General features: G+C 34.6%; 1 protein-coding gene and 2 long non-coding RNA genes across 3 annotated transcripts; 1 reads left to right on the forward strand and 2 right to left on the reverse strand.

Annotated features, from left to right (window-relative positions):
- Positions 1-3071: 3071 nt before the first annotated feature.
- LOC114522297 lies at positions 3072-6939 on the reverse strand. The gene is made up of 3 exons (XR_003686890.1): positions 6864-6939; positions 6244-6312; positions 3072-3128 (listed from the first exon to the last, which is right to left on the reverse strand). It is a non-coding gene; the product is annotated as an uncharacterized LOC114522297 (long non-coding RNA).
- On the reverse strand, positions 4389-5211 carry LOC114522296. The gene is made up of 3 exons (XR_003686889.1): positions 5056-5211; positions 4554-4762; positions 4389-4456 (listed from the first exon to the last, which is right to left on the reverse strand). It is a non-coding gene; the product is annotated as an uncharacterized LOC114522296 (long non-coding RNA).
- A 638-nt stretch (positions 6940-7577) lies between the features above and the next one.
- On the forward strand, positions 7578-8902 carry LOC114522353. Its single transcript, XM_028543024.1, has 2 exons — positions 7578-8204; positions 8466-8902. The coding sequence occupies exons 1-2, from the start codon at positions 7682-7684 to the stop codon at positions 8900-8902; spliced, it is 960 nt and encodes a 319-aa protein (XP_028398825.1). The 5' UTR covers positions 7578-7681.
- Positions 8903-12478: the final 3576 nt, after the last annotated feature.

The raw sequence follows: 12478 nt of genomic DNA on the forward strand, positions 1-12478 counted from the left end.
TGACAGAAAGTGTTGTATGGAATACTCGAAATTTTGAAGAGAGAATGCCAAATGCATTCTCACTTACTCTTCTTGCACGAGATAATCTGTAATTAAAGATTCTCTGTTCTTCACACTCAATCCTCTCTTTGGGTATGGCTTCATATATACACAGCAAAAAATCATTTTCTGAAGAAAATATAATTTTCTTATTTTGAGAATTAATTTCTTAAAACAAGAAAACTTTTTTAAAACAAGAAAACCGTTTCTTAATTTAAGAAATCAACGAATTATAAGAAATGTTTTCTTAATTTTTCTTAAAACAAAAAAATTTCTGAATTTGAGATATTTCGAGAAAAACCTTGCTTAATTGGGTTTTTACAGTCAGTAAAGTTATATAACATGAATTTTTTGTAATATCCTATAAAACTTTATCAAATTAACAAAGTAATTAAGATATAAGGAAAATTTTCTTAAAATTGGGCATTTTATTTTTCGAATTTTCTTAAACTAAGAAATTATACAACAATAGCCATATACTAAAATAAGAAATATTTTCTTAAACAAGAAAGTGCTAGAACATGATCAGAATTTTTTTCAAATAAGAAACAATATTTGCACCAATAGCCATATGTCAATTTCCTAAAATATGAAAGGGTGTCTTAAATAAGAAACTGCCAGGATATTATAGGAAAATTTTCTTACAACAAGAATTTAATTTTCCAATTTTCTTAAGATAAGAAATAATAGCCATTCTTAGAATAAGAAACCCATTACCCAATAATATAGGTGCTATAATTGGGGTGGTATAATTGTCAAGGTAAATACAATCTTTTGAGTTTGGACACAAGGGGTATATACCAATATTATCAAATCATGTGAAACTTGTCTCCTTGAAAGATCTTAGTACATAATGGTACTGTTCTTAATTTGCATGCCAACAACCGTCCAGTCATGCAGTCTAATATTTAAGTGGGTTGTACCCTTTTAAATGCTGTTCCATCAAATCAAGTATGTCATATTTGACTGGCACATACATTTCTCCATCATTGTCTTCATGCTTGTGAAGAACATTAAAGTCCACTAAGCTTTCATACGCACAAACCTTTGTTTCAACTTCTTCAGCGGTCTTCACATGGTAGGCCTGGAATTTCTCACTAAAACAAAGTGTGTCCAATGCCGTGAATTCAAAGTAGATAAAGTCACTTATTATCCAGATGACAGATATGGTTCCAAAGTTTGGTCTAACCAAATCTTCATTGACACTGCAGATAAAAATACCACCACTTAAACTTTGTCCCATAGCAAGACACCCAAGTAGTCTTGTAAACATTCTGAAGTTGAATGCAAGGTAGTAAGCCAGAAACATCTAACTTTTGACGCAAATTTCTTTTTTGCTGTCCACTAGCCAAGGTCAATGATCCAAAGATTTTTTCAGAAGTCAACAGTGGGTGTGATTGTGGAGATTCATTGAAATCAGCAAAATTTCCACATTCTTTGAACTGACAGCGCTCAGCTAAAGACTTCGAGAGGTTCTTAAAGTTCTGTTTACGAGCTATATCCTTGAAGTAGTTATGTGGAGACTCAAAGGCAAAACATGAATGGCGAATTAGGGGTCCAAGTTCCTTTATCATTGTTGGGATGTGTATCATGTAGTGTTGTTTGGGGATGTTTACGTCGGGAAACTGTTCTTTGAAATTAGCAAGGTGTTCACCAATCTTCAATTTCAGCAAATTGATTGTTGGTAAGGTGATGACTGGTGAAAATATGATCTGACAAATTTCAATTAGTTCTGTGATCAAGGAATATAAGTCATGATCATCATTGGGACGAAGTGGACACAATATGAATGGCAACAATCGAAGAAATAGCCTTGCTTGAGCTGCCTTGTACTTCAATTTGTATCCCTCATTGCCCATGAACACAGATTCCCTTAAAGGACCTGGCTTGTCTGCAATTTCACTGTAGCCATAATTCTGACTAACAATTGCGGCATTCAAGGCACACAATGTAAAATGACCCTGAGAAATATAAAATCCCAAGATATACCGGAGTTCATATTGGACCACACCTTCTAATAGAGTGTGCATTATATCTTGAGGCAGTTGCTTAGTAATGTCAAACGAATGAAGATCACAGAGGAGGCTGCGGTTGGTGATTCCATAAGTTGTTCCCAGGTCATTCTTTTGTTGTTCTGTTGGAGCTTCCCTAATTTCCCGGCATTGACGCTCATAGCTTTCTTTTGTTCTAGAAACAAAATCTTTCTCATAGAAACTTTGCTGCATAACTTCAAAATGGCACTGGCAATGACGACATTTTTGGAATGCAAAACCAACACCAACTTTGTATCCTCCCCACTCGTGTTGCCCTTCAGTGTCACCTGCACAGCTTACAACTTTCCCATAAACAAGTTTCTCTACGCCATTAACAGGGCAAACAAATCCATGTTCAATTTTCTTGAGATCTTCAATAATTGGTTTTAAAATGGCATTATACCCATATTTACGAATTAATTTTGCATTCACAATTGCTAACAATCTAACAGCACAGTGTCTGGACCTCAATTTAGGATTTAAATTTCCTAAAGTGTAGTAGAACATATCTAACTTATGTTTTCCTGCTTGACTACCGAGGGGATTACACACTTCCACAGCATCATGGTAAATTATTATTTGAAGTGCATCCGGATGTTCAAAGAAAAAGTGATCAGATTTAAATACTTTCCCGTCACAAATATCATAGAAGATGTCCTCCGCACATTGATTAGGTTTCCGAATAACAACTTTTGCTATCTTTTTGTTTGATAACAATTGGCAAAGGCTCTCAATTAGTGGTATATACTGGAAAGTCTCTTCCTTTTCAATAAGCAATCTTTTATTCTTGGAATTCTTTCTTGAGATTTTTTTCCCCAAAACAATCTCTTTAGTATCAACATAGTTTAGGTGTTTCTTTATATATGATGCTTGTAAATAATTTGTTTCCAAAGATGAGAAAGGGCTTGGAATTTTACCAAACAAGTCAGTAATAGTTTGTGCAAAATCATGTCCGGGTTCATGAGATTCCCAGGCTTGAATAATATTTTTCTTTACAAGTTCCAAGGCACTATTCATTATTGTGGATGTACTCTCAATAATGTTATCAAGAGCCACCTAAAGTGAAGGTTTGTTTGTGTTAAACTATGAAAATAATGGCTTAATATATACTATCTGTGGGAATGCATTCCATGGAAATAAATCAAATGCAATAATTTATAGCAAGTGAACCCTTACAAAAATGTTCTATAGAATATTCCATTAAAATTCTCTACTGAATATCCTATAGAATATTCTAAGGGATTTTGGAACCTATTCTATGGAACGTTCTACAACATGTTCTATAGCACCTTTAATAGAATATTCTATAACATATGCCATGTTTTATAGAATATTCAATAGAATATCCTTCAGAACATTCATTAGAATGTTCTATAGAATACTGGTATTCTATAGAACATTCTAACACATATTCTATGACATCCTATATGAAATGTTCCATAAAATATTTTTAATCTATGGAATATTCCATTAATGATCCTATTGAATATGTGATAAAATGTTCCATAGAATATGTATTCTATAGTACATTTTATAGGATAATCTATTAAATATGCTATTGGATGATAAATGGTATATTCAACATTCGTCCATGTTTCGACTTTGAAATATATCACTTTATAACAACATAATCAAAACTTCTTTCTGCCAAGAGTGAGACATACAAACAAATAAAATATTCCCAAATATATGTAACAAATTTATTTACTTAAAGTTCAATTGATGCAAAGATTTAATGAAAATGCCTTGCTTAAATTACATATAAATAAATCTAGAGATTAAAGAAATTGAAATACATATATTATACAACAAAGAATAAAAAACAAGTCCTATAAGTGTCCATATAACTTTAATCTGCATGTAGAACTCTAGTTCTGGTAATTAAGTCTGTCAAATAATCATTTTGTTTCGTGGATAAAACAACTGCAGCCGGTTGTTTGAAGGCTGTTTAGCTTAAATGGTAGTTAAGTGAAAATTATATACATTTCACACATTTTGAGGAGGATTCAATTGAAATATTATGCACTAAGTAATTGAAAACAATATGGTGTCACTCAAATTGAAATATTTTAGCTTGGTTTTTTATGAATGTATAAATTTATTCAATATTTTCTAGATAAAATTATTACCATACTGCAGTTTTCCCACCAAATAAAATGACTGTGCAAGAAAATAGCAAAAATATAACTAGGCTATTATACTAAATATATTTACATGTACAGAACATGTAAATAGTAGAAAATGGAATGTCATATAGTTACTGATGTCCAGATGCTTTCAACTTGGTTTTCTCAACTTGCACAATATTAAATCTTTGGTGCCATAACTTGTCATATGTCAGCCTCTTTTCCCTCAAACCTTTTTGCACCATACTTTAGACACAGCTAGAAAAGGTAAAACTCATCAATAACTGAACCAAGATATGTATATAAGATATATTAACTTAGACCAGACATAATTACTAACAATTATACTGCTTACCATATATACTCTTAACTTTCTCTGGCTCTGGTTTTGCATCCTTTTCTTTGAATTAAGCTAGGCATTTGAAGCCTTTCCAGTGATGGAATGAGAGCAAAGTTGTTCTTGCATCCACGGCACTGCATAAACAAAACCTTTCACATTTAATATTGCTTTAATAGAGCTCCATTTTGACCTTTGGTTAGTGTGATGCTTGGACAAAAGGAAATCTGTAAATTTTAACAGTAAACACACAATTAAACACTTGAGACCTAGCTTATATTTAATTCAATTTTAATGATATATAAAATTTATCTAGAGCTAGTGCAAATGTCTTGACAGAAATAATTTTTAGTTGGAATGGCTCTATTTATAGTGGTATAAATAAAAGGTGTAAATAAAATGTTCAAATAAAAAGTTTAATCTAAAGGTGAATAAAAATTTATGAGATTATATAATGGTATACAGAACATATGTTGCCTATACAAACATATAGCATTTATAGCATATACAAAACACTCACCACTGAATTCCAATACTTTAGCTACACATGTTGTTGTATAGATGGGTCAATGAACTTTTGATTATTTTCTTAACTTTAGAAATTTCTCATTGCCATGGCCTTTCTTTCTCACGATCCTAGTCACCTTTCAGGCATTCACAAAATTATCCATATCTTCTGATTCTTCTCGCATAAACAGCGCGTTTCACCACCCTCCTATGATTCCTCTTTGACAAATTCAAAGAATGCGTATTTTATGTTAAAATACGAAAGAAAAACGCACTAAATTCTACCAGTATCAGTTATAATACGTTGAATCAACGGATGACAAACTACATACAAAGACGCGCTCAAAATTTGAAAATAATGCGTGGCGGTTAAACAAGTCCCACATAACCTTGCGGCCTTGTTTGGGCAAAACGCCCGCCATCTAACCTGCGAACGGGCATATTATGAAACAGATATGAGATATGTCATATGTGTGAAATATTCGTGATTTGTCTTTACAAAACGAATGATTTCTGCTGAGAATTTTAACTTTAAGACTTTAAAAGTATGTTGAGAGAACCTTACAAAAAATGCGATTATAATTCTCGACCAATGAATAGTGTACTAAAAATGTTATATTTTAAATTGCATAAAGGTCTCATTCTGTATAACATATATTCTATAGAATATTGTGTACAGCATGTTCTATAGAATATATTATTGGATATTTAATTTGAATGTTCAATAGAATATTCTATAGCATCTCTAAATTCTATAGAATATTGTGTACAGCATGTTCTATAGAATATATTTTACTGTGAATGTGCAATAGAATATTCTATAGCATCTCTAAATTCTATAGAATATGGCAATGGAATATGCTATAGGATAAGAAGTCCTATAAAATATTCTATGGGATTTAGAATATGTTATAGCATATTCTATAGGATTCTATAGAACATTTTCGTAAGGGAATAAATGGAATCCCTATTAAAATGCACGACTCTCCTCTTGACAAATAAATAATTTTGTGTTAGACAAAGTAAAAAATAAATGGAAGAATTCAATGCTGCTAATATTTTATTTCTTTTTACTCTGCGTAACATCTGACGATTTTACTTGTGAGGGATGGAGCCTCCAATTTGTGAGTTAAGTTGCCAGGCATTTAGAAAAAATGCAACTAAATGAGCTAAACCCACTAACACAAACAAGTTTCCTAACCTGTGTAATACGGTTTCTTTCCTTCACCTTTAACACAAAAAGAGCTTCATTTTGACGAAAATCTAAGTTCTAAATAAAAGAGAAAAATATGTGAGAAAGTTCACAAATCGATCACCATCAAGATGATTTATAGTAAATATTATGTTAACTTACTGACTGTACTTGCTACTCAACCACTGATAAGATAAATGGCCTGTCATTAGACAGAGTACTAAAGTACTAAGAGGGAGCACATCTGGGTGCATAAATGGCCCCTAATAGGAAAATATTTATCATTAGCTTTCTATAGGGTTAGATGTGGGGCTGGTTGTTCAAAAACATTTAATCATGTCTACATTCCTAATAAGGCAATGAGCTGAAAGCCTGAAATAAATCCAAATAATACACTTTTAATTTCTAATTAAAAGTATATAAATTATATAGCATTATTAAAGTGATTTTGTAATAGCACAAGACAAGTTACACATTTGAGGTAAACGACTAAATTTTTAATGCAAACATGTTTTGGCTTACACTAAGCCATCCATCATAAGTGCAAACTGAGCTAAGAATATTTACAGCAGGATATGTGATACATATGATAGAAATATTAGGTTACAAAGTGATGCTATTAAACTAACCTCAGCAAGGGGATTTCCACACTCATTTTCATTTTCACTGTCCTCACTGTAATCCAGCAAAGAATCAGTACTTCCAGTGCCAGAAGAAACTCCTTCGTTAATATTCATATTGAAGTTTTCATCATCACTATTGCTATGCACTGGTTCAGTCCGAGAAATGGATTGACATAGGCTTCCATTTAGACCTTGACACACCACACACCGTTGCTTCATTTAAGGCATCGTATTCCTGACTATGATTTCTCACAACATGCTTATAAAACGAATGGTACCTTCTATATGTCGCAGGACATCCATTTACATGGCATCTGACAAAAAAATTTGGACTATTACTGTGTACTGTGTAGTAGTGGCCCATCAATGCTCTGAATGTAAGAGCGACGAATGCAGTACAAATAAAACATTTCCACAAGTCGTTAGTGACTGGATTTCGGCATCCATTCCTGATTCCTTGCCAAGCGGCCACTTTAATTTCCTATAAAACCCTTCTGAACGTCTATATTTTACTCGTGGCTTCGCGAACCTGAATGTATGACGCGCGGATTAATTCTTTATTACAAATATTAAATATTTATTCTGATATTTTAAATATAGATTTGTTATTTCTAAAATTTACGCTAATATTTAAAATATTTGCCAATCTGTCAAATACGTCCCCTATTTTTTAATGTATCCTAATTACAAATTTTTATATATGTCCTAATTGTGATTTAAAATATGTCCCAATTATAAATTCAAATATGTCCTATATTTAAATGCGAATTTAAATATTTGCCCATCATTCTCTATGGTTGTTAACAATTTGCGCGTAGTAAAGAATGCCTCGAACAATAACGAGAGAACGAAATGAACGAGGACTTTCTACTTTTCTGGATTCCATTCGTTCCCTCTTAATCAGTGTTCAGAATTTAGAAGATACCTATTGTTCGACTGAAGTTATTGAAAACCTGCTTTTACACCTGGAGGAGAGTGCATCAACTCTTGTTCTAATTTCCACACATGCTGGATTAAACGCTCATGACGCTGTTCTCAATAGTTTCAAGAATGATATTGATGCAGTGTTGGCTAAAATAAGATCATTGTGTCGAATGTTAACAAATTACGTGGATGATTCACAAGAAGGTCAACTTCACTTTAGCTACACAGCACCCTTATCAGTGGCAAAAGGTCCTGGTCGCCCAGCTGTTGTAGTAAAGTGTGAGCAAATTCTATTTTTGAGAGAACTGCATTTTTCCTGGGCAAAAATAGCTAGTTTGCTTGGTGTGAGTGTGTCTACTCTTAATCGCAAGCGAAACGAATTAAATATACCGGATGAAGATGACTCTTGGACGACCATATCAGGTAATTAATTGGGTAATTAATTGGGAATATTAATCTCACTTACCTAGCTCAGTAAACTGCAGTTGATAGAATAAACATAGTTTGGAGACCACCTAAAACTACAATACAACTTATTAACAGTGTTGGACAATACATAGTTAATGAGTTGTATTGTACTTTTATTTAGTCTCGAAACCATGTATATTCCATTAACTGTGAGTAAACTAAGTAACTAGGTTAGATGTTCACAACTTTCCTATGGAAACTTGTTTTGTTTAAGAGATGAGCGACTGGAAAGAGAAGTGGAAGAAATAAGAAGTCTAACTCCTAATATTGGTCAGAGAAGATTATTGGGCGCATTAAGGGCAAGAGGAATAAAGATTCAAAGGAACCGCGTTCGCGAATGCTTACGAAGAGTAGATCCCCTTGGAACGTCTTTACGTTGGAGTGGAATCATATATAGACGCAAATATTCAGTACCAACACCAAACTCACTCTGGCACATAGATGGCAACCATAAGCTTATCCGTTACAGATTGGTTGTGCACTGTTGCATCGACGGTTATTCCAGGCTATTAATTTATGCACATTGTGCTACGGACAACAAGGCTCAAACCGTCCTTGAACAATTTATGCACGGAGTGTCCACGTTTGGTTTACCATCAAGAGTACGCAGCGATCATGGGCTGGAAATATCGAAGTCGCTCGATACATGTTAAGAAATCGTGGCGTAGCCCGTGGAAGCATAATAACGGGAAGTTCTGTCCACAATTGCCGCGTCGAAAGGATACATAGGGACGTATATGCAGGTGTTTTAACTTTCTATGCTAAACATTTCAACGATCTAGAAGAAATGGGAATTCTGGATCCAATGAATGAGGTAAACCTGTTTGCTTTACACCACGTCTATCTACCACGAATAAGGCGGTCTTTAATGGAATTTATACAACAATGGAACAATCATTCTGTTTCTACCGAGAGAAACCTCACGCCATTGCAGCTTTATCAGCTGGCATGCTCAACAATATGTATTCCGGCCATACAGCAACCGAAGAGATGTTTCGTCCTGAGGAACTAGTGTTTTATGGGATTGATGGAGATGGTGCGGTACCTCTCGAAGACGAAGATTACCTGTTCCTGCACTTAATGTGACACTGACAGCATTTCAGATTGAACAGTTGCACTTGGAGTGTCCTCCTCTTCAAGAAGACAGAAATGGTGGAACTTCTAATTATCTAAGATCTTTAAATCTACTACAAACATTTCTGGGCAGTACCAATTGAACGTATTTATTGCAGGGGCGCCTCCCTTAATTGTATTGAATGAAAAGCGTTTATACACAACATATTCTTTATTAAAATGCATATCAGTAAATATTAATATCACCACCATACATGAAGGTTATACGTGTAGTTATATGCCTAACAGTAACAATACAGTACCTGTCATATTAAAGATGACTGTTTACTGTCAAAAACCCCTTAACAAATATTATGTTTAAACCAAAACTGTAAGTTAAATTTCAACAAGGATCGATATTCTGTTACGAAGTTATGTCATAAAGTTTTAAGAAAGTCGAAATGAATTAAACAATGTTCATTTCCCAACTATCCGCAGAAAGGATACTACTAAACTCCTCTCGAAGTTCACAGAAATTTGCGTACGTGCTTGGGAGTTCAAGGGTACATCCACACGTGTGGCTGACAGGTCTACGAGCAGCGCCAGTAATTTTACTGAAACTGACTTTAATTTCATCGGTAACAAGGATATCTGATGCTGTAATAAAACGCAAGAATGCGCATAATTTGCTTTTCTCCAGTCCTCTGACGTATTTCTTTAGGTGATTGAATGCTTCTCTCTCTGCATCGTTTGTGATATCTGCATGCAGCATGTTGACCACTTTCGCATTTGTCGGCTCACGACTTTTGTAAAATTCCACAAGGTCGTCAATGGTTGGAAAATAGAGCTTCAACTGAGAAACAATATCAGCCCAGCAATCTGACACGTATTTTGGTCTCTGAATTAGTTCCTTATGGGCTAACTCCTGGATAATGTCAGAAATGTTATCAAGAGTTACCACTCTTCTGCAATCAAAATTGCTTAGGAAGTCCTCTAACTCTTTACTATCTAGCGGGATCTCTTTTGATAAAGCCTGCTCCACAATTCCTGCCTCATCCTTGGAAACATAACGTTTAAATGACGTTAACAACATAGGAACAGTGACAAAGGCTTCATCAAAAAATACACTGCCAATGAAAGCCCTGCTGAGCTGCAATGGAAAGTAGGAACAATCTTTAAAACCTTTGACCAAAATTCTTGCAATTGCTTGCCATGTTTCCTTGTTATAGTCATGTCTGATGAATGGCACTCTCTCCTCCTCCCCAATCAACGACGAGTCTGCAAATTCGGACCAAAACAGTGTAAATATTTCCCTCATCACTCCAGTTCCACGACCGACTTCTTCCTCTCCTTTGGCATTTATTATTATGCCAAATAATGGCTGAGACATCACTGAATCATCAGAAAATATCTTGATTAAATCCTTTCTTATCATGGTCCGATGAACCTTTATAATGAATGGGTCAGAATCGTGAGGTGGGGGCATCATTGGTGTTTGGTGATCTTCAACAGAAATGATGGAAATAGGGTCATCCTCAAATGGCACTGGAAAGTGGCGGTCATCAAGGACTATTTCACAAGTGGGGGAAACAGCTGGAGCATCATGTTCTAGGAATCTCTCAGAGTCATTGAAGCTGGTGACTTCATTTGATGTTAGTACATTATCAAGAGAGTTTTCAGTGATTGCTACATCATCATCAACCCAGTTACTAGATCTTTGTGTCAAAAAAGCACTATCACCACTTGAGCCTTGATTGGGTGTGTCAATGGACACATTGTCATCACCAGATGCTGTTGCAACAGTGGATATGCAGCACGTAGTTGCAAAAGAGGGATGCATTAGTATTTCATCTGTATTTTCGTTGTCACTGTCATCCATTTCCGTGATACTTCTGACATAAATATTCCCTTGTCCAGCCATTTTAATTAATACATTTGTTGTTACCTCCACTCCATTAGCCAAATTCGGTTTGACTAAAGTACCATAACAAGCCTAATAAAAAGAATACTTGCGTAAATATAACATTCACTAGTAGTTTAATTATCTGTTGTTAATTAAGATGTCTCAATTTTATGTAAGTTGTCTGTTGACAATATGAGCCTGCAAGAGTGGCAGAAATTTAGCTAATGTGGACAAGGGTGCTCCCCACCTAAATTTTGCTCTGATGGCCCTAGGCTTGTACATTTTGGTGTCATGTGAAATTAAATTGTAATGAATGTTTTATAGGTGCAATGATAAGAATATTTTAATTAGGTGAACATAGAACTCTCCATTTCACCTTATGAAAATTTTCCTAACATTGCACACATGAAAACATTCATTGTTAGTATAATACAATGGTCAGATTCTTATTACTCATTAGTTATATTTAGTAATTCTCAACACTGAGCATGACTAAACATAATCATGTGTAAACATGCCAATCAAATACACACTATTGATTACAGTGCTCTGTACTCAGTGGTTCAATTTGTCAATTTCATGGAATCATCCATAGTCTTGAGGTTTTTCCATACCTCAAGCTATATGATGCTAAAATCTAAATATATGACTTTTATTATGGATGTATAATAAATAGGGGTGTACTCTGAGCTGTAGCTAGACCGCTTAATTGGGGGGTATATTCATATAGCCATGTTTATATACCATAGGAACAATAGCGTACAAAAGAAATCATTCCGGCATAAGATGAACATAGTAATATGCACCCCCCCCCAATTAAGCTTCTAGCTAAGGTACTACAGTATATACAGAATATAGACCTTAATTTCCTTTAAATACGTTGCAATTGAGTGAAATTGCTGTTATCGTTTTATAAACGTCTATAATTAACCATAATATTAAAAGCCATAATTATTTGTCATTACCTTTACAAATTCAAATTCTATCCCGTTTGGCAAGACTTTGCCAACCTCCTCCTTTAGGGTCTCGGCCGACCACGATCTTTTGAACGGGAATTCGTGAATGACAAAATTTTGCTCTTCTAGCACTAATCGCTTCTTGTGCGTCGGAACTTCGGTCTCTTTAGGATCCGGAATGAATACAAGGTCCTTAAAAACAACGTCGTTACACCGTCGACCTCTTTGTGCTTTCTTGTTGTTCCGGTGTGAAGTTAATGCGGGTGAATTAGACTTTCGTTTTCGTGATCTCGTCGCGTTTACGGTGGGGAACCGTT

Source organism: Dendronephthya gigantea, unplaced genomic scaffold (genome assembly GCF_004324835.1).
Source record: "Dendronephthya gigantea isolate DGI-Jeju-01 unplaced genomic scaffold, DenGig_1.0 000022F, whole genome shotgun sequence".
Classification (NCBI taxonomy): Eukaryota; Metazoa; Cnidaria; class Anthozoa; order Malacalcyonacea; family Nephtheidae; genus Dendronephthya; species Dendronephthya gigantea.